The sequence below is a fragment of the Vitis riparia genome, chromosome 6 (genome assembly GCF_004353265.1).
Source record: "Vitis riparia cultivar Riparia Gloire de Montpellier isolate 1030 chromosome 6, EGFV_Vit.rip_1.0, whole genome shotgun sequence".
Classification (NCBI taxonomy): Eukaryota; Viridiplantae; Streptophyta; class Magnoliopsida; order Vitales; family Vitaceae; genus Vitis; species Vitis riparia.
Genome location: NC_048436.1, coordinates 18,788,253 through 18,807,844, shown reverse-complemented (window position 1 = coordinate 18,807,844; position 19,592 = coordinate 18,788,253). Strand labels below are relative to the sequence as shown.

The following is a 19,592-nucleotide window of genomic DNA, read 5'->3' as shown; positions in this document are numbered from 1 at the left end:
GATCTCAATATTTAATGATTAAGAAGGTACACGAAATGGAAGAGTCACACAAAAATTTACTATTTATTTTATTTATATTTTAATAATATATATTTTATTATTTCTTTACACTAAATTTATTATAAGACACTAATATAATAAACATAAGTTTGCCTAAAATTGATTTGATTTTACAGACATTTTTCGTCTTTTGTAAGGATTAGGAGTTGAATTTAACATTTTACGTTACTAAACGTGTACTCTTTAAAGTCTTAAGTTGGACGAATCAGGAAAAAAAGGAAAATCCTTTTCGATTTGGCCTTTTGTTGTAAACAAAAACAGGGTGTAACATATGATTATGTCTGCCTGAAAATGTGCATGACAAATTTCATTCGGGTGGCCAGGGTGTTCAATCCCACATGCCCACGTGTCCATCTTTAATTCTATATAATGTCTTTGATAATAATTTATTTATTTATTTATTTTTGTATTTGCTTCATGTTTCTAAAGATTTATAACTATAAAGTAATAACGAAGATAATTATGAATTTGTGATGATTTATTTGAAAAGTTGTGTCATATGGGACGAGCCACCTATTTGGTACTTTCTGCCACACCTTTCTTTTAATAATTCTCCACTATGCCCACTGACTCTTATTTTCCTGCTGCAATGGAGTGGGGAGCTTTATGCTTTTTTTTTTTCCTTTTAAATCGTTTTAAAAAATATTTCTTAAAATGGTTTTTAAGTATTTTTTTAATATTTTAATATTTTAAAATAAGTAAAGTATTTTATTTTTAATTATTATTTTTAAATAGCATTCAAAAAATAAATCAAATCAACTAAAAAAATGTTATATTGGTTTTTAAAAATAAAAAACTGTTTTATATTTTTTAATTGTAAAAAAATGATTCCTTATTTAATTTTTTAGAGAATAAAAACTATTATGAAAAATAATTACCAAAAGAAATAAAACTTTACTTTTAAGCTTAAAAGAAGATAAAAAAAAAAAAGACAACTTTAAAGTGCATGAAAAATATTTTAGACTTAAGTGCAATATTATTTTAAGTTTTCCCCTTACAGACATTGTTCTTAAAATTATCTGTCTTCTCCCACACGAAAAACTTTGCAATGTATGTGTTTACTATTTTTTAACAAAAAGTTACCAGCTTCCATTCCAAACTTGGGGTTGGGCTGATTCAGAGAATAATAAACTGCCAGGCCCAAGCCCGGCCCACTTGAGGTCTGAAGGTGGGCCGGTACGATAAGTAACATGAGAAATCAAAGCCCAAATGGCAAAATAACAGGCTAGGGAAAACTTGGGTGGGCCATTTTTAGTTTTAATTGAGTTTTTTGAACTAGAGCTTAGGCCCCAAACCAGAGTTTATTTTTTTTTAATAATAATTATTATAATTTTATTATTCTATACAAAATATTTATTTTTTAAGGAAAATGTTAAATTATAATTAAATCATATATCTTTCATTTTGCTAGAAAGACAAATTTTTTTTATTGATTAACTTTACTAAATTAAATCTAATTTGACAAAATTGGGTTTAGAAAAATGATTAAATTAAGGTGGTGTTTGTCTTTTTACTTAATTTTAAATAGAACTTTAATGCTTAATAGTGTTAAGTATCAAACTATTTGTTTTTATATATTTTATTTATATTAAGCATTAAAAGGTAAAAAAAAAATTAGTATGTTATTTTTTTTTTTTTAGAAAAAATTATATATTTTGACTTTTTCTATTCAGAAAAAAGTTTATAATAAGTCACGAAAAAGTAGAAAAACAAACAATTTAAAGTCTGAAATCAAATTATTTTCAGCAAAAAGCTAAAAAAAACAAACATCCTCTAAGTTAACATAAAAAAAACCTCAAATGAAAAGGTCGTGTTTGCTTTTTTGGCTTTTTGCTGAAAATAATTTGTTTTCATAATTTAGATTGTTTATTTTTCTACTTTTTCATTACTTATTATAAATTTTTTACTAAATAAAAAAAGTCAAAATATGTAGTTTTTTTTAAATAAAAAAAATAACATATTAGGTTTTATTTACTTTTTAATACTTAATAGAAATAAAATACTACGAAAACAAACAACCTAATATTTAACACTATTAAACATTAAGGTGGTGTTTGTTTTTTTGGCTTTTTGTTAAAAACCATTTAGTTTTAGAATTTAGGTTGTTTGTTTTTTTACTTTTTCATAACTTATTATAAACTTTTTACTAAATAGAAAAAGCCAAAATATGTGGCTTTTTCTAAATAGAAAAAATAACACAATAGTTTTTTTTACTTTTTAATACTTAATAGAAATAAAATACTATAAAAACAAACAACCTAATATTTAATACTATTAAGTATTAAGGTTCTATTTAGAATTAAGTAAAAAAACAAACACCACCTAAGTTTTATTTAGAATTAAGTAAAAAAACAAACACCACCTAAATCTCTTAGTCTAATATAATTTTAAAAATGATAATTTTTTTTTGTATTTTAAATAAAATAATCATTAACACAATTAAAAATAAATAAATAAATAATGTGGAGGTTCGAGTTTTAATAACTTCTTTGGACTACCAAATTCTAATATTTTTGGATTTATTTATTTTTTTCATTTTTCAATTCAAAATTGAGCTTATCTTGGTGAATACACCAACCCAAAAGGTTGGTTAGGCACAGGCTGAACAGATCGAGCCCACCAAGTTTGGACCCTATTGATATGGGCCTTCCGCGTGGGCCCTCGGAAGGTCTGTTTTGAACTTTGCCCGGCCCATGCGCTAGCTTCCAAGTTCCGAGTCCGACGCTCAGGATGGACTGTTGGATTTAATTGGCTTAAAGAGACCTTAACTTGGGTTGAACAATCAATGTCAGCCAATTAGAAAAAAAAATAAGACAAGTACAATTTTGGTTGGGCGCTCACCGTATTATTTGCTTTAGTCGTTCCCGTTGCTTCCGCATTGTAATTTGTTTGACTTTTTAATCTTCGATGGCTACAACTTTTCCATACCTAAAAGGTTTTTCGCTTTATTAAAACATTTTATGACGTCCTTCGCACTAATCCACTTGACCATTTTCAAATGAAAGATACCCAACATCCAACCACTCACTTTTGTTGATTCAAATTGAGATGTTTGGACCCCATTAGAATACCAAAAAGATACCTACCAAAAAATGATAAGAATAAGGTTGCATAAATGTTAAGATACCTACCAACAAATGTTTTAATTTACATTCAGACGTAATTTCTTATATTCCATTTCTATGTTTGATAACTGCTATTTAAAACTTTTTTTTTTTTTGAAGTATGTTTAACATCAACGAAAATTAAGGGTCTGTTTCATAATTGTTTTTTAAAATAATTATAAAAAATAATTTAAAAAAAAAATTTATAATGTTTTTATAAAAGATTCTTTAGAAATTAAAATGTTTTTAACATATTTTTAATATTTTAAACTTATGTTTTATTTTTTTTTATATTTTGTGTTTTATTTTTAATCATTTTATGTATTTGTATAATTATTTTTTAAAACAATAATTACAAAACAACTAGAAACAGTAAAAAAAAAAAATCTAAAAACACCCTAAAAAATAATTTTTGATGATCAAACATTTTTTTTATTATAGATAATAAAAAACTATTGTCAAGAACAATTATTAAATAAACCATAAGTGTTTTCAAATAACATCTTATAATTGTTTTCTATTATTTCATGTTTGTATGTGCTTTCTAAAAAACGTTTTTAAAAATAATTGTATAAATATGAAAAATAATTAATAATAAAATACTAAATATAAAATTTATTTTTTAAAAAATATTTAAAACATAAGAATTATATTAAGCACGTTTTATGTTTTAAATATGTATTTTTGTTTTATAAAACACGAGTAAATAGTTTTAAAAAAATTATTTTTGAAAACACTTTTTAAACAAAACCATATAGGTACCTTAATTTTATCTATACCTTGATTTATTTTAGATAATTTTATAGAAAAATCATGTCAAATATTTTTTATTTTATAAAAATGAATATTTTTTATAATAAACAAAAATTTGAATTTTTTTTTTGGGTTTTTGTTTTATTTAGAAGCTAAAATAAAAATTACGATCATTAATTTATCTAGGAATACCAATAGAAAGAAACGACACCGTTTGATGAAAACCACGGCGTATTTTTTCCATTTCACGTGTTGTGACCTCACGAATCATTGAAATAAAGGGCAAAATATCGGATCCGGACGTAAAAACGTATTCTAAAAGGATTTATTTACTGAGAGCCTGTAAGACGACAAAGCTCCACGGCCTCAGTTGCTGCTTGTCTTCTTCAGCTTTGATCCATTTTGTATTCACATCTGCTTCTCACTAGTCACTGCTCAGTGCTCACTTCCCATCAGCGCCAGAGAACGAAGATATATAGAGCCTCGGGAGCTGCGTCGAGACCCAGAAGAACAACAGCTTCCATTTCCAAATCCTGGCTGTATATAAGCTTTATATTTGAAAATTCTCTTCTGGGGTAAGGAAACAGTGGCCGCAATGCTGCTCTTGTTTTGTTCTATTCTAAATGCAAAATGGGCCGAGGCTTCCTTTGGTTGCCTTGAAAAATGTGGGTAAACGGTTGCTTCGTCAGCTTCGACACCCTAGTGCATTTTCTCAGAGGGTCTGGGGTCTGGGTTTTTACTTTTTGATTTTTCCTGGTAATTCTCGGCGACCAAACAGGGTTGGATCGTTCTCTGATTTTAACTTGCTTTTGTGGTTATATGGTAATGTACTTTATTCTACCATCTCCTTGGGATGGATAATGCTTCCTCTGGTTGCTGAGGAAAACAGAGGAGGAGAATGAAAATATGGGTTCTAACGGCTGCTTTTGTCAACTTTTAACGACTCAGGGGGTTTGGGTTTTTTTTTTTTTTTTTTTTTCCTACTATTTCTCAGCAACCAAACAGAGCCGGAGTGTTTTCTAACTTTTTCCGTGCTTTGGCCGCGGATTTGTAATAATGACCTCGGGTTTCGCTCTTCTATGAAATGGGTAATGCTTCGTTTAGTTGCTGAGAAAAATGTTGGAAAAATAGGAGAAAAAAAGTTTGGGTTTTATGTCAGCTTCCTCAACTTCAACCTCTCTGTACCTTTCTCGACAAAGGAGAGTTCGGATTTTTCACGTTTCCCACCACTTCTCGGCAGCCAAACTCAGCCGTCAAACTCAGCCGTATGGTTTTCTGATTATTGCTTCCTCAAGTGGGTTTGTGTTGTGTAGATTCATAGTCACTGATTTTTTGGTTTCTCTCTGTTAGCTCTCTCTTCTTCTCTCGTGGGAATGTCTAATCTGGAGTTCTTTTTGGGTGAACTCGGGTTTCTTTTGGACAAGTTCTTATAGATTTGAAGTGCTGAAGACTGCAGGCTCGGTGCTCCGATTGATTATTTGGATTGAAATTAGTTCCCTGTGAAAAATTTCCCCAAAAATATCTTCTCTGTATGTTTTTGGACATCTATCACTATCCACATTATGCCCATTTTCTGGCCTTGATATCTCTTTATTTATTTATTTTGTCATATTTGATGTCCGCTGTTTCTGATTTTTCCAGATCTGTTATGTTTTGGAGATCTGCAGGAAAAATCAGAAGGGTTTGAGCCGTTTCTGGGAATCTTCTGTTTTATTTTTATTTTTTATGTATATCATTATTTTCTCCCCCACAGTCATAGTCATTGCCCTTAATTCGCGGGAATGACAGAGAAAAATGCCTCTTCTATTGTTTCTACTCGTTGAAAAAATTATGAGAGTGCCCCTAGACGAGCCAATTGACCTAATTTCCGGTTTGTCACCAAACATTTATTTTTTCTTTTTTCATTTTTTCCTCATGGGCTGTGTAAGGTGTGAGGGTCTCTTCCTGTGGTCTGGCTGGGGTGGACTATTAAAGGGCCCAACCATCAAAATTTTTGCATGATGGGGTTGGATGCAGACTAAAACTTGTGTTTTTACATTGTCTGCATAAAATGGGAAAATCTGGACAAATCGGAGTAGCCCAATGGGGTGTAATCTCTCCGATTTTGTGGGTCCTTTCAGGAAATATAGCTATTGGTCCTTGATCGTGAGGATGCAGTACTGAGTGGAGATGAAGATAACTTGAGTAGTCCTTGGTTAGCATTTTGGAAGTACTCTAGTGCAACTACTCCGATTAGGATTTAGAGTCCCTCCATATTTTATGAGTTTCCTATTGTGTGATTTTGTTTTCAAATATTCTTCTACATAACTAGAGTTGAGCTACTGGCTAGTGAATGTGGATGGTTAGCATTTCTCTTGCATTTATGGCTTTATATTTGATGATAAGGAGCACCTATCCTTCATGACTACATTTATATCTTTATGTTCACGCACATTGGATTCCTTTGCTTGCTTCTTTATCGGTTTGTGATTTGTCTGCATTGTTGCAGGACTTGTGGGTCAGGGAGCATTGAATTAGAGCAACTTACGTACTCATTACCAAATTTTTACTTTGTGACCAGAAAGGAAGTTAAATTATGCAGACTCCAAAAGCAAGGTAACTTGAAATGCTTTTATGATTGCTCTCTTTCTCTTTGGGGGTGCTTGTCCGATTTTCTTGGTTAAATTGGAAGGATTGTTTTGTTCTTTGAGGCAATTTGAGGGTTGGTTGTTTCTCTTTTGTACTATGCAAAGCTAAGCTTTAGATTTTTATCTATTGTCCAATTGAAATTGTGGGGGCCAGTCTCAATGAAGGCAATAAATAACTTTGTAGTTGTGCTTGATATTGATGGCAGTTGTTATTAGTGTTAGTATTCTTTACTCATTTTATTGTGAAGACTCTTCCTTCTTTGATTATTTCCTTTTTGTTTGCCATTCATTTATCATGCGTGCTAATGAATCCATGAAACTTACAACATCAAGCAACAATTGAGGGCCAGATTCTATGGTAAGTGTCTGACTTGCAATTTTAACAAAGATTTAGTGTTGCCCACTTTCGCTTGGACCTACTGGGCTATGCAGGGATATCTTTTCATATCTCATGCTTTTACTACTGAGCTATGTGCTAGTGGGGACATGAAAAGCTTCATGTCTAGACAGAATAATCTTTTCATAACTCTTTCTTTTACTGATTTTTTGTACTCTCTGGAGAATGGAAAAGGTTTCTATGTTCTCTAATTCTAAAATATTCTTTTTTTCTTGTGGGATTTGATGATGATCTGCTAGAGTTTCAGTGTTACTAGTTTGGTTCTGCTATGTCAAGGCGTTGGATATCCATTAGTTGGCCTTGGTAGTATATAATGGGGCAACGATAATACTTTCGCTTTTTGCAAGTAAATGAAGTGTTGCCATCTACTAGAGTATACATGGGGTGTTAAGTGGGAAGGTGAATAGCAGTGCACCTCTTGAACAAGTTATGAAATTAGCCATTTGGTGCATTTTTACAAAATTCCCTGAAATTTTGACTCAGTTTGGTATTCTACTAGAACTTTCTTTAGAGTATATTGAATTTCAAATGTAAATTTCTATTAATGTTCAATGGTAAAATTTATTTAGTCAAAAGTGCAAGTTATGAATAGTTTCACCATAATTCTTAATTGTTGAATAATAATGACCAAAATACACTCTTTCTTCTTTTATTTTCTTAAAAAGTTTATACCAAAAGCTTCTTCTTCTTCTTTGCCAGTAAAAGTTCAAACTTAGACATGAAGTATCTAATCTCTATTCAGTCGAGAACAGCAAAGTTGACAGTTCCCACCTATAAGATTAGAAGGTGGATTTCGTGGGACTTAAGTTATCCTCAAGAGTTATGGTTTAGGTGACCTAAGGACCAAGTTTTTCCATTTCTATGTAGTTTGTGAAATCTTGTCTAGTTCCCTGGTAACAGGAAGGCCTTTTGGAGATAAAGCCCAATTTTATGGGCCAAGTTCAATCATTTGTGAAATATTAAGTTTCTTCACTATTCCTAAAAATTCAAAATGAAAAATATACATCTCAATTATGACTATGATTGCCTTCCCTCTCATTTATGTTTATTATTTTATTAACTCATCTTTTTACAAATATTTCCCATTTTTTTAAAGTAATTTCTGGTAAATCACTATCACAAAAATCTGAACTTGTCATTAAGGTTGAGAATATTGTTGTGTGACAAGATCAATTTGGTACTGCATCCAAAAGGTGGTCCATCAGATGCACATCTAAATTGATGCATAATGTGAAAGAATATAAGCAGGTACATGGAGCCTATCAACTGTCATGTCATGATTTGACTTCCGGTTTACTGTTGCCAAAACTGTAGAATATGGAATTTTGTTTGGAACTCAAGATTATTCCTTTGTTTTCTATTTATGACTTATTGACATTTCACTTTTGTAGCAGAAGTAGTCCTTCGGGAGCACCTCAAAAGATCTCTCCTCGAACTGTACGCCAACTCAAGACAACTTCCTTAGAGTCTGACTCTGCATCCCCTTCGAATCAAGCAAGTAGAACACCAAAAGATAAAAGCCCTAAGGTTATTGAGCGCAGGTCACCCAGAAGCCCAGTGTCTGAGGTACTTTAGTTTACACAATTGATCTATCATTCTGTTGTTTTCAGTTTAAAGAATGTTTGAGATTAATCTTCAGAATATGTAAAGCACACAAGTGTTAAATTATTTTTTTTTTTGTGTATTACTGGCCTCATACAAGTTCTCTCTGGAAATTGTTTACTATAATATACATTAATTATTTCAAGGTCCCTAGTAATACAAATAATATTATGCAAGATTCTTTCTTGAGCTTCCTGTTCCTTCTTGACAATTTTATGTTAGGAAGAGGAACGTTAGTTGTAGTATTCTTATTATTTTCTGTTGCCTTTTTAATTCATTTTCCATACTATGAAATCACCATTTTGATGATTTGATAAACACCCATCTGAACTAGAAATATTTGATTGTCAAATGCCTGAACTGTTAATAATGGTGCCGAAGATCTCCTTGGTCCATTTCTGTGATACCCTGTTAAGTGGGATTGTTGTGGCAGTGATAGATACTTTCATTGAATTATCACTGATGTCTAGGAGTCTCTGTTAGATTTTTGAGAGGCACATCACAAAAACTAGGCTGGGCCCTGAAACCTAGTTAAAGTTTGCATTATAGATATCTTGCATTTGGTTTCAGTTTTTGAGAAAGGCAAGGAGAGATACAGCTTTGTAATCTTATTTTAAGAGAGTGATTATTCAAATAATTTTCATGGATACAGGCACAGTGATTTTCTGGACCAAATGATAGTTGCTGGTTTGGGGCATTTTGATCCCATCTTTTGATGGTCAAATTGACAGTCATGGATTTTAGTTTTTTTGTTAAGTTCTTTATCTATTTTTGTTGTCCAAATCATCCTTTGTCTGTTATTTTTCTTTTCTGTTTTTTTTTTCATTGGTTTTTGAATTAAATCTATGACCGAATGAAAGTGTCTGTAGATATAACTTATAAAGTCTGCTGTTGAAAGAAGTTCAGAATTTTTAGACCTTTATTTTTCTTCTTGCAAGCTCCAGAAAAAACGCCCAAACAGAGTGACCGAATTGGAATCTCAGATCTCTAAGCTTCAGGAGGATCTGAAGAAGGCAAAGGATCAGTTGAGTTCTTCTGAATCATGGAAAAGGAGTGCTCAACAAGATGCCGAGGAATCCAAGAAGCAGCTATCAGCCATGTCATCAAAGCTTGAAGAGTCCCAGAGGCAGCTTCTGGAGCTGTCTGCTTCTGAGGAAGATCGTGTCATTGAGCTTCAAAAGATCTCACAAGAAAGGGATCGAGCATGGGAGTCAGAGCTCAGGGCTGTCGAGAAGCAGCACTCTGTTGACTCAGCTGCCTTGGCCTCTGCCATGAGCGAGATTCAGCGGCTGAAATCCCAGCTTGAAATGAAAGTTGAATCTCAGGTTGCTCAGACCAAGCATACAGAATCAGCTGACTCTGAGCTTCATAGCTTGAAAGAAAACCTTGCAGAAACCCTCTCTCTTGTGGAGAACATGAAAAACCAGCTAAAGGATTCGAAAGAATCAGAGGCTCAGGCCCAAGCACTGGCTAGTGAAACGCTTCTGCAATTGGAAACTGCAAAAAGTACCATAGAGGCACTCAGAACAGATGGTGTTAAAGCCGCAGAGACTTATAACTCCATCTCTTTGGAGTTAAATGAGTCGAGAGCACGTGTAAACTTTCTAGAAGGACTAGTAAGCAAGCTTAAGACAGATCTTACTGAAGCTCGCAGCAGTTCCCCAAATTATGCAGGTAATGATAATCTTGATGAGCAGCAAGCTTCAGAACATGAGGAAATAGAAGAGTCGAATCAACTCAAAGCAGAGCTTGCTTCTCTGAAAATTGAAGTGGGACAGTTAAAATCTGCTCTGGATGCTGCTGAGATCAGATACCACGAAGAACATGTTCAGAGCACAGTGCAGATTAGAAGTGCTTATGAGCATGTAGAGCATGTGAAGTCTGCATCAAGTTCGAGACAGGCTGAACTACAGGTGGAACTAGAGAAAACAAAGGCTGATATTGAAGAGTTGAAGGCAAACTTGATGGATAAGGAAACTGAATTACAGGGTATTTCAGAGGAGAATGAGGGGCTGATGATGAAGCTTCAGAGTAACTTGTCATGCCAGAGAGAATATGAACTGGAAAAGGAGCTTAAGAAATCAAAGGAGGATGTTGCAAAACTGAAGGAAAATTTGATGGATAAGGAGACAGAATTTCAGTATGTAGTAGACGAGAATGAGACGCTGAAATTGGAAATGAAGAAAAGAGAAATGGACAAGGGCAAATTTGGTGATGGCATTGCTTCCGAAATAGAGGCAGCAAGAGCTGCAGAGCAAGAAGCTCTCTTGAAGCTGGGGTATGTGATGGAGGAGGCAGATAAGAGTAGCAGGAGGGCAGCTCGGGTGGCTGAACAGCTAGAGGCAACACAGGTGGCAAATTCTGAAATGGAAGCAGAGCTGAGGAAGCTCAAGGTGCAATCGGACCAGTGGAGGAAGGCCGCAGAGGCTGCTGCAGCTATGCTTTCAGCAGGCAGCAATGGAAAGTTGACCGAGAAAACAGGATCTCTGGACGGTAACTATAATCACATTACTGGGAAGATCACTTCACCTTACTTAGAAGACTTGGACGACGAATCACCCAAGAAGAAAAACGGGAATGTGCTAAAGAAGATTGGGGTGTTATGGAAGAAGCCACATAAATAAGATCACCATTAAGAAGGCAGGTTCAGTGTTCCTTGCTATTATCGCTTTATTCTAACCTATTTATTTCACCAATTTGAACTAACCACATCCTCTAATCTTTTGACAGATACCTTGGTGGGTGGAAACATCTACTTCTCACCATTGAAAGTAAACTTGGGGTGGTAATGGATACAATTTGCAAAGCTCTAATTATGGTATGTAAGTGGTCAGTGTGTCTGGTTGTATAATAGAACCTTCTGGCCATCAGGCACCATCGAGTAAATACGTAGGGCCGTGGAGGCAACTACCTTTGTAATAAGATTTAACCGTTTTTACTTGCTTTTCAACCATTGTTGATTCTCAGATACTGTTTCCTTGTGAACTGGTTTCTCAGGCAGGTTCATGAATGAATTCTGCATAAGCAAGTTAGTTTTGTTGTGCTATGTAAATGCAGTTGGGCCCTGTCTCCATACCTTGCAGGATGCCTTAAAATATTGCTCTGAATTCTGTCATATCTGTTGGATAAATGGGGGAAGAGTTGATGAAGAATTCTAAGGATGCAGCCTTAGACCATGTTAATTCAAGAATGCAGGCTGGATTAGGTGGCATGTTGCTATTCTGCTACCCTAATCCATCTGATTGTGAGGAATGGTAGAACAATTTATTTTTATTTTTTGTTTTTGAAAACACAAAAAGCATGAAAATCTTATTTGATTGTGAACTGTTCCTGAAATGGGTTTTTGAAAATAAGATTTAAAAAAAACATATTTTAATTATTTTCACTTGTATTTTGAAGTTTATTTTAAAAAATATTTATATATGGGAGAATGACTAAACATAAAATAGTATAGATAAAAGCTCTTTTAAAAAAATATTTGAAAACACAAAAACATTATAGATGGTATCAAAACAAATTGTAAAGGCCAAAGGCCAGTGAATCCAAAGTTTACAATATTTATATAAATTCTTACATTCTTTCTTTTTTATTTTTCTATGATTTTTTTCTTATATGAAAATAGAAAAATGATTAGTTTGTCATATACTCAAGCATCAACAAGGTTTTTCAACTTTAATGGATTAGAATAGAGCGGCCCATCATGTGGCCCAATCCAAAGGTTTCAAATTTAATGGTTTTGGGCCTTTGGCCCTTGGGACCTTTTAAAACTCTGGCATCACGTTAGGGTTTCACTGACGCTGGAGCTCCCGCGGTGCAGCCTTCCACTCTATTCTTCTTCATCTTCGTCTTCGCACGGCCTGCAAACATGGGGTAACAACTTTGAATTTCTCGCATTTCTTTGGATCATACGTTCAAGTCTTCTTATGTCGACGTCTAGAAATTTAGGGATTCTCGGCCTTTTAGAATTTACTTCTTGTTAAAGTTTTAAGATTGAAATCAAAATTTGCTAACTTTTATTGCTTGCCTTTTCTTTTCTTCGGTATCGAAAGATGAAAGAGAAACTATTTATAGGTTTTGATGTGAGGTTGAGGTTTTCTTGCTATATGAATGAAAATAAATTCGAAAGAAAGAGAAAGAGAGAGTCACCCGGTAAATTAGTGGAATGTAGCTCTGAGCAGTATGAAAATTAGAATTTCTTGGCGAGAATGTAGAGAATTTCTAGGCTTTGTTTCGATAGAATGGAAAATGCTGAAATTCGTTCCTCAAACTGTTTTAAGAGTTTTCCATTTTTGTCTATCTTTCTAAGATCTAAACAGAGCCTCACTTTTTCCGGGGAAAATCAAAGGGGGGACAATGGATGAAAATATAAATGAACAAATCAAATGGCTGAAACCCAAGATTCTAGATGGATCACTTTTGAGGTGGCTTAGCTGGTATGGCTAGGAAAGTAGCTGTGGAAATTCAGTTGAGAGCAGTCATATGCGAATTCACATGTATTATGATTTCGGGACTTTGTAAGACATGCTTATGCACACTAGTCATGGGTAGGTACTTTTTTTTAGCAGCTTTGATATATGGGATTGGCTTTGGTGCTGCAGTTGAATGCTTATCTGCACAGGTTATTAGCTATTAGCTGAGAGAACCATACTAATGGATATATTGTAAATTACACGAATTTTCCTGTTCATGGGACCTTCTAAGCTGTTTGGGGTAGTCTTTAATTATTTTGTTCTGAGTTGTTACTCAGGTACTTACTTGTTCATGTAATATGAAGGTACCACATGTTGTAATGATTTGATTATAGAATTATGAAGTTATTGGATCTATCCAAAAAAGAAAAAAAAAGAATTATGAAGTTATTGGCAATGAGAAACTGTTGATGAGCTTATAATATGTCTCAAACAACTTTCCAACTTCTGAAATGATGAGAAAAGGCAAAAAGAAATTGATTTATGACCTTATAGGATCTGACCATTTTGAAGCTCCTGTTGAAGCAGCCAACAGTGTCCCTTTATTTTTGCCCTATGTTCTAGTTTGATTAATTGCATTTTTGGAATTGTGCATTACAAATGACTTTTGATTAATTGCATTTCTGGACTTCTGCATTGAAAATTACTTGTCTGTGTTTATATCTGACATTATCTCTGGACCCTCCTTAAGTACAAACCATACTTGCTGTTAATTCTCAAATCTAAATTTCATCAGGGGTCATATATTCTTCACTTCTGTCAGTTCTGTGAACTGTCAATTTTCTTGCTTAAAATTCATTTTTTTAACAGCAAATAGATAGAGACCTTTCTTAAATTTATGCATTAGCTTTTCCATTATAAGTGAACAAATTTGTAATATGCTGGGAAATTTTGTCCAGGAAGACACGTGGAATGGGAGCTGGTCGCAAGCTGAAGTCCCACCGTATAAGGCAAAGGTGGGCTGACAAGGCATATAAGAAGTCCAACCTTGGCAATGAATGGAAGAAACCATTTGCTGGGTCCTCCCATGCAAAGGGCATTGTTCTTGAGAAAATGTGAGGCAAAATCCATCCATGCTTTTGCTTTTGTTCCTTTAAATATCACAAGACATAACAATGTTGTTTGTCTGGCTGAATTCTACAGTGGTATAGAGGCAAAACAGCCAAACTCTGCTATTAGAAAATGTGCTCGTGTTCAGCTGATTAAGAATGGGAAGAAGATTGCTGCCTTTGTACCAAATGATGGTTGCTTAAATTATATTGAAGAAAATGTAAGTATTTTCAAGAAGAAAAAAAGGTTTACTGATACCTCCAGGTTTTTCAATTCTCTAAAACTCTTCCAGATGTTTGTTTTCTTACACTTCATCTGGTTGCTTTGTAGGATGAGGTGCTGATAGCAGGATTTGGTCGTAAGGGGCATGCTGTTGGAGATATTCCCGGTGTCAGATTCAAGGTTGTGAAGGTATCCGGTGTGTCTCTTTTGGCTCTCTTCAAAGAGAAGAAGGAGAAGCCAAGGTCCTAAAGTCCTTAAAGTAATTTTCTCTGGCCTCAAAGTTTCCAACACTCGAGGGAAGTGGCAATTTTGTTGGAAGTTTTTTCCCCTTTTGTTGGACATTTTGTTTCATGGGGTAACCTTTTCGCTTGCTGTTCTTTATGAGATCAAATTCAAAACCGTCCTTTTTCTCCCCACATGGATCCATATATTATACTGTGAACTCTTAGTAATTTCTATATTGTGTCTTTAGATTTCTGAATGAGTATATTTTGGGTTCAATTTCACGTCTCCTCTGCTGATAGATGTGGTGGAAGGTAGGAAAATACATTTCATTATTTATCATTTATTCTATTGCGAATTTTAACTTTCACCTGCCATGGCAAAAATGGTGGTGCAAATAGCGTCATCCTTCCTGAAACACCTGCAAATTTCTCTGGGCGTGATTGGGTTTGGGGGGTTGTTGAGGGGGGAGGAACTAATACATGTGATTATTGATATTAGATTCTCCATGCTCAAACAATTTTCCTAAAGTTGCAATCAACATTTTAAAAACCGGATCGGACCGGACGGTCCGATTGGTCTGACTGTTGACTGGTCACCAGTCTGGTTCGATTCACCCCTTTGAACCGGCCAGCCTTTGAACCGTCATCGAACTGTCGGAACCGGCGGACAGACCGGTCCGACTAGTTTTCAATGAATCGAATGGTTCAAATGAACTTTTTTCTTGGCTTCCAAAATGATGTCTTCCCTTTCTTCTTCGTTCTTCCATAACATTCTCCCCCACCCACAGTCGATCGTGACTTGATTAGGTTACAGGAAATTTTACTTGTCAAGTGGACTAAATCTTACAATGATGATGTCGGCAAAGCAACCTCTCTTAGTTAGATTGCTCCCCTTCATTGGCACCCCCTCACTGCAACAGTGTTGTGCCAGGGGAGTTGATAAAGTAAAAATTAAAAAATACCTTTTATATGTATGAGATATGATTTAATGGTAAAAACATTACCATTTTAAATTAATTTATGATTTTAAAATAAGTTTTTTATTTAAAAATAAATATTAAAATTTTAAATTAAAATTATGATTTTAATTTTAATTTCTAATTTGAAACTAATTTTTTTATTTTTAAATAAAATTTTAATTTTCAAATAATATATAAATTATTATTTTAATTTTTATAATTATTTTAATTTTTAGTAATTTATAAATTATATATTTATGACGTCACCGATTCGACCACGGTTCAATCGTCGATCTGACCAATGAACCGTGAATCGGTAACTTTTTCGGTTCAATGATCGGTCCGATTTTGAAAACATTGGTTGCAAGATACATCTTTAGATACGCAAAATAAGACAATTTCTTACAAGTACATTATATATATATATGTATATGTATGTATATATATATATATATATGTATATGTATGTATGTATGTCATTCTAAGGTCTTCTATACTCTTCAAATAGAGTATCTGAAACTAGAAATTTTGAATTCAGAACATGTATAAACAATGTTGCTTCAATCCAATACTTGCTCGAGCTTTGTAGTGGCTTAGTCTGGCCGCATTTGAACCAGGCCCATCTGGTCCAAACCAATCTGCTGCCACATGTCCAATTCCCTTCATCAGATGGGAGCACACACCCTGCTTGGTTCACTGTGGCACAATATATGTGTGTGTGTATATATATATAGAAAGAAGAAAATTAAGGGACTTTTTTTATCACTTTGGCAAGCAAAAAGAAAAACGAAAAAAGAGACATTTTTTTCATTTTGAAGTTTGTAATAAAAAATGGTAGATTAGTACAGGTTTCCATCCAAGAATTAGGCATGAAGTGTGAAAGGTGCGGGTGCCAAAATGGACTGTCTTTTTTTTCACATGTAGAAGGGAAAAATAAAAAATGTGAGACACAACAATATATATATAGAAAGAAGAAAATTAAGGGACTTTTTTTATCACTTTGGCAAGCAAAAAGAAATACGAAAAAAGAGACATTTTTTCATTTTGAAGTTTGTAATAAAAAATGGTAGATTAGTCCAGGTCTCCATCCAAGAATTGGGCATGAAGTGTGAAAGGTGCGGGTGCCATAATGGACTGTCTTTTTTTTCACATGTAGAAGGGAAAAATAAAAAATGTGAGACACAACAAAGATGGAGTTGGTCAAAGTTGGATATCCAACATTAAAGTCGCCCAAGCACATCAACTGTTTGGATGATCAGGGTATGCCAATATGCCTTGTTTTACATTCTCAATTTGTCGGTCGACCGACTACGCCTCCATTATCTTCTTCCCCCACATTCAACGACGACAAAACAAGGAGGCCAATAAGGCTAAACAATATATGTAGATGCATTTTCAAGGATTGACCGGAGAATTATCCCTCATAAAAAGAATAGAAATAAAACGACCAGACTTGTCTATTGTTGAACTGACCAGTGACCTGTTCAGGTGAGGTTTTCTTTTCTTTTGGTTTTTTTAATAAGAAACAAAGCCCCTGCACCCTTGTGAGAGGGGCAGAGTTGTAATTTCAGATTAAAAGAGTAGAGTATTAGGGAATATTTGAAGAGTGGGGAAGACCCAATTACCTAGGTTAGTAGCGGGGCTTTGAAAAATTATTAAAATTGAAATGATGTTCAAAGTGATTACTGACCAAACTCTCACGCCCATATCCTAAGCAGGATTTTGTCTGCTTACGGTAACAAAATCTATCCCGAAATTGATGCTCATGCTTCCTTCCTTCAGCCTTCAGCTTCACTGAAATTCCAATGCCTAGGAATCCTGAAACTATTCCCAATTGATCTGCCTACTCCCATTTCTTTTATTATTCATAGCATCTACCTGAAAATGAGAAGCAATCATGATAGAATATCACTTGCTCCTTCAGAACTCAAAATTCCTGCAGCCAACATTTTTTTTTTTTTTTTGAATGCTTCAGAGAATATGAAACACTCACTCTCAATCTCTCCAGACAAGATGTATTGATTAGTTCATTCTACCTCTGGAAAATTTCCTTACTGGGTTAGAAGACAAATGTGAAATTTCATTAGTTTATCACTAGGTTTGAAAGAAACAAAAAAGAGGAGAAGAAAAAACATCAAGTACTGAAGTACTCTTCATACAAAACTCTCAAGGATTAATTAAATTCAGATTGGAGTCTGAAAAGAGAAAGCAACTCTCTCTAGCCATATTCCTCTTCTCTCTTTCTTGCAAACAAGAAGCTAGCTGGCTTCCAAGATCTCACATGAGAGGACTGTTGAGAAGCCCATGCCAGGATGAAGCAAGTCCATTCCAGCTCTCTCTTCCTGAATCAACTTCACCCATGCTCCCATCTGGGTTGAGCTGCTGCCATGGAAACCCCCACAGAACCCTATTCTCACCTTCCCTCCCATGGCACAACTCTTGCTTCATTGTGGTTACTGTCACTGCTGTAGTAGTTGCACCACTCATTTCTTCATATGGCAGAACCATATGCTCACCACCAACTCCACCATTTTCCACCTCTCCTCCCATGCCTCCATTACCAAACCCATAATACAGATTATGATACCCAGATGGGGTTTCTAGAAAGTTGGTCCTCAGAGCATCAAGAAGGCCAGGAGTAGTAGTTCCACAAGTGTTGACACACTGGTTTCCAAGAACATCACAATGGGTATTGTTAGGGTTCCCCATAAGAGCAAGATCATGATGATGATCATCATACCCTAACTGCCCACCAGTTTGTTTCTGGAGCCTAGCAAATGCAAGGGTGAGGTCATTGGAGTCATAAGTTAGGGGTGGGAGAACATTGAGTGGATTGGGATTGGTTGTGAGTGGTTGATCTTGGGTCCTTTTGGATGATGAAGACGATGATGATCTCTTGTTCTTCCTGCACCCTCCCCCAACAGGAACATTCCTTAGGGTTCCTCCTTTGGTCCAGTACCTCCTGCATGACTTGCAGAAGTACCTTGGCTGAGACAGACTGTAGTTGTTGTAGTAACAGAACTTGGTATTGGTGGAATCACATCTTGGGCATTTTAGAGCTTGTTCTGGTGGCCTTGGTTTCCTCTCCTGCTGTGCTTTTGAGCAAACCAACATGCTTTCTAGTGACTGGGTATCCATTTCCTGAAACAAATCAACATAATTATACAATTAAATGAAGAAAAATGGTAAGATATATATGAAGCTCCAGACCACTCCCATACATATATATGTATATATATATATATAGATAGAGAGAGAAGAGAAAAAGATTTTCTTATAGGTAAATGCACACATTATCAAACTAAAATTAATGCACATAGAATAAAAAATTTTCATTTTCCTTGTGGGATTGAGTTGTGAAATATCTGAAACCTTTAATGGCATTCCTAATTCTCACTTTTAAATGCTCATTATAAGTTATGAAATTGCAATTGTGAAGAGGGCAAAAAAAGAGGGGGCCTAAACCATTATTAGCCCATTGTATTGACGAGAAAATGGAGGAAATTTAGAGAAAATGAGGACATGGGGTTGACAGATTTTAAGGGAAAAGTTCGCAAAGGCCACAAGAGTTCATTATGCCCTTAATTCATAAACAAAAATTGAAAAAAAGGTCGGTGCTTGGTTCAAAATTTAAGATTTCATCGTTAAAGAACAAGTTAGAAAAGTGATCGAACACTTGAACATCCAAAAGGCAGACCTCGAAAAATCATTGTCTCTTTTCCTTTTAAGCTAGTTTCAGTGAAGCAGATCCAAAACCCATAATTAAATTCCCTTCAATTCCTAAAAAAGAAGCATAAAAAGCAAAGAGAAAACACCCAAAACCCAATACCATTCCCAATTATTCCCCAAAAACAAAATCCCTTTTCCTCTCCCAAGTTCGAAGAAGCAAGCATAAAAGAGAAGAAAAGTGAGATGAAAGATCGAAAGAAAGAAACAACACCCACAGAGCCTCCCTAATCAAAACCTACCTGGCGTTGTGCACTTGAGGCATCCATCCATGCAAATCAAAGACCCAACCCCCAGCTAGAGTGATAAACAGTAGTAGTGAGAAAAAGAGAGAAACCCAGAGAGAAAGATGGAGAGAAAATAGAGAGGACTTTGGAGTCATGCAAAGTAAGGAAATGA

The 19,592-nt window shown here is 34.7% G+C and overlaps 3 protein-coding genes across 13 annotated transcripts; 2 read left to right on the top strand and 1 right to left on the bottom strand.

Annotated features, from left to right (window-relative positions):
- The first annotated feature begins 4,268 nt into the window (after window positions 1-4,268).
- LOC117916572 (interactor of constitutive active ROPs 3) lies at window positions 4,269-11,599 on the top strand. 11 transcript variants are annotated; one of them, XM_034832673.1, is made up of 6 exons: window positions 4,741-5,169; window positions 6,406-6,512; window positions 6,878-6,902; window positions 8,333-8,507; window positions 9,482-11,187; window positions 11,274-11,599. In XM_034832673.1, exons 1-5 carry the CDS (start codon window positions 4,997-4,999, stop codon window positions 11,165-11,167), a joined length of 2,166 nt encoding a protein of 721 aa, XP_034688564.1. In that variant the 5' UTR covers window positions 4,741-4,996; the 3' UTR covers window positions 11,168-11,187; window positions 11,274-11,599. The 11 variants fall into 11 exon arrangements, with proteins under 11 accessions (XP_034688566.1, XP_034688571.1, XP_034688572.1 ...); XM_034832674.1 differs by having other exon boundaries at window positions 4,742-5,169; window positions 9,488-11,183; XM_034832672.1 differs by having other exon boundaries at window positions 4,742-5,169; window positions 9,482-11,178; window positions 11,272-11,599.
- Window positions 11,600-12,316: 717 nt separating this feature from the next.
- Window positions 12,317-14,790, top strand: LOC117915779 (40S ribosomal protein S23-like). Its single transcript, XM_034831459.1, has 4 exons — window positions 12,317-12,413; window positions 13,912-14,067; window positions 14,156-14,282; window positions 14,393-14,790. The coding sequence occupies exons 1-4, from the start codon at window positions 12,409-12,411 to the stop codon at window positions 14,531-14,533; spliced, it is 429 nt and encodes a 142-aa protein (XP_034687350.1). The 5' UTR covers window positions 12,317-12,408; the 3' UTR covers window positions 14,534-14,790.
- Window positions 14,791-17,522: 2,732 nt separating this feature from the next.
- On the bottom strand, window positions 17,523-19,592 carry LOC117915801 (dof zinc finger protein DOF2.1-like). Its single transcript, XM_034831490.1, has 2 exons — window positions 19,436-19,592; window positions 17,523-18,608 (listed from the first exon to the last, which is right to left on the bottom strand). Exons 1-2 carry the CDS (start codon window positions 19,460-19,462, stop codon window positions 17,745-17,747), a joined length of 891 nt encoding a protein of 296 aa, XP_034687381.1. The 5' UTR covers window positions 19,463-19,592; the 3' UTR covers window positions 17,523-17,744.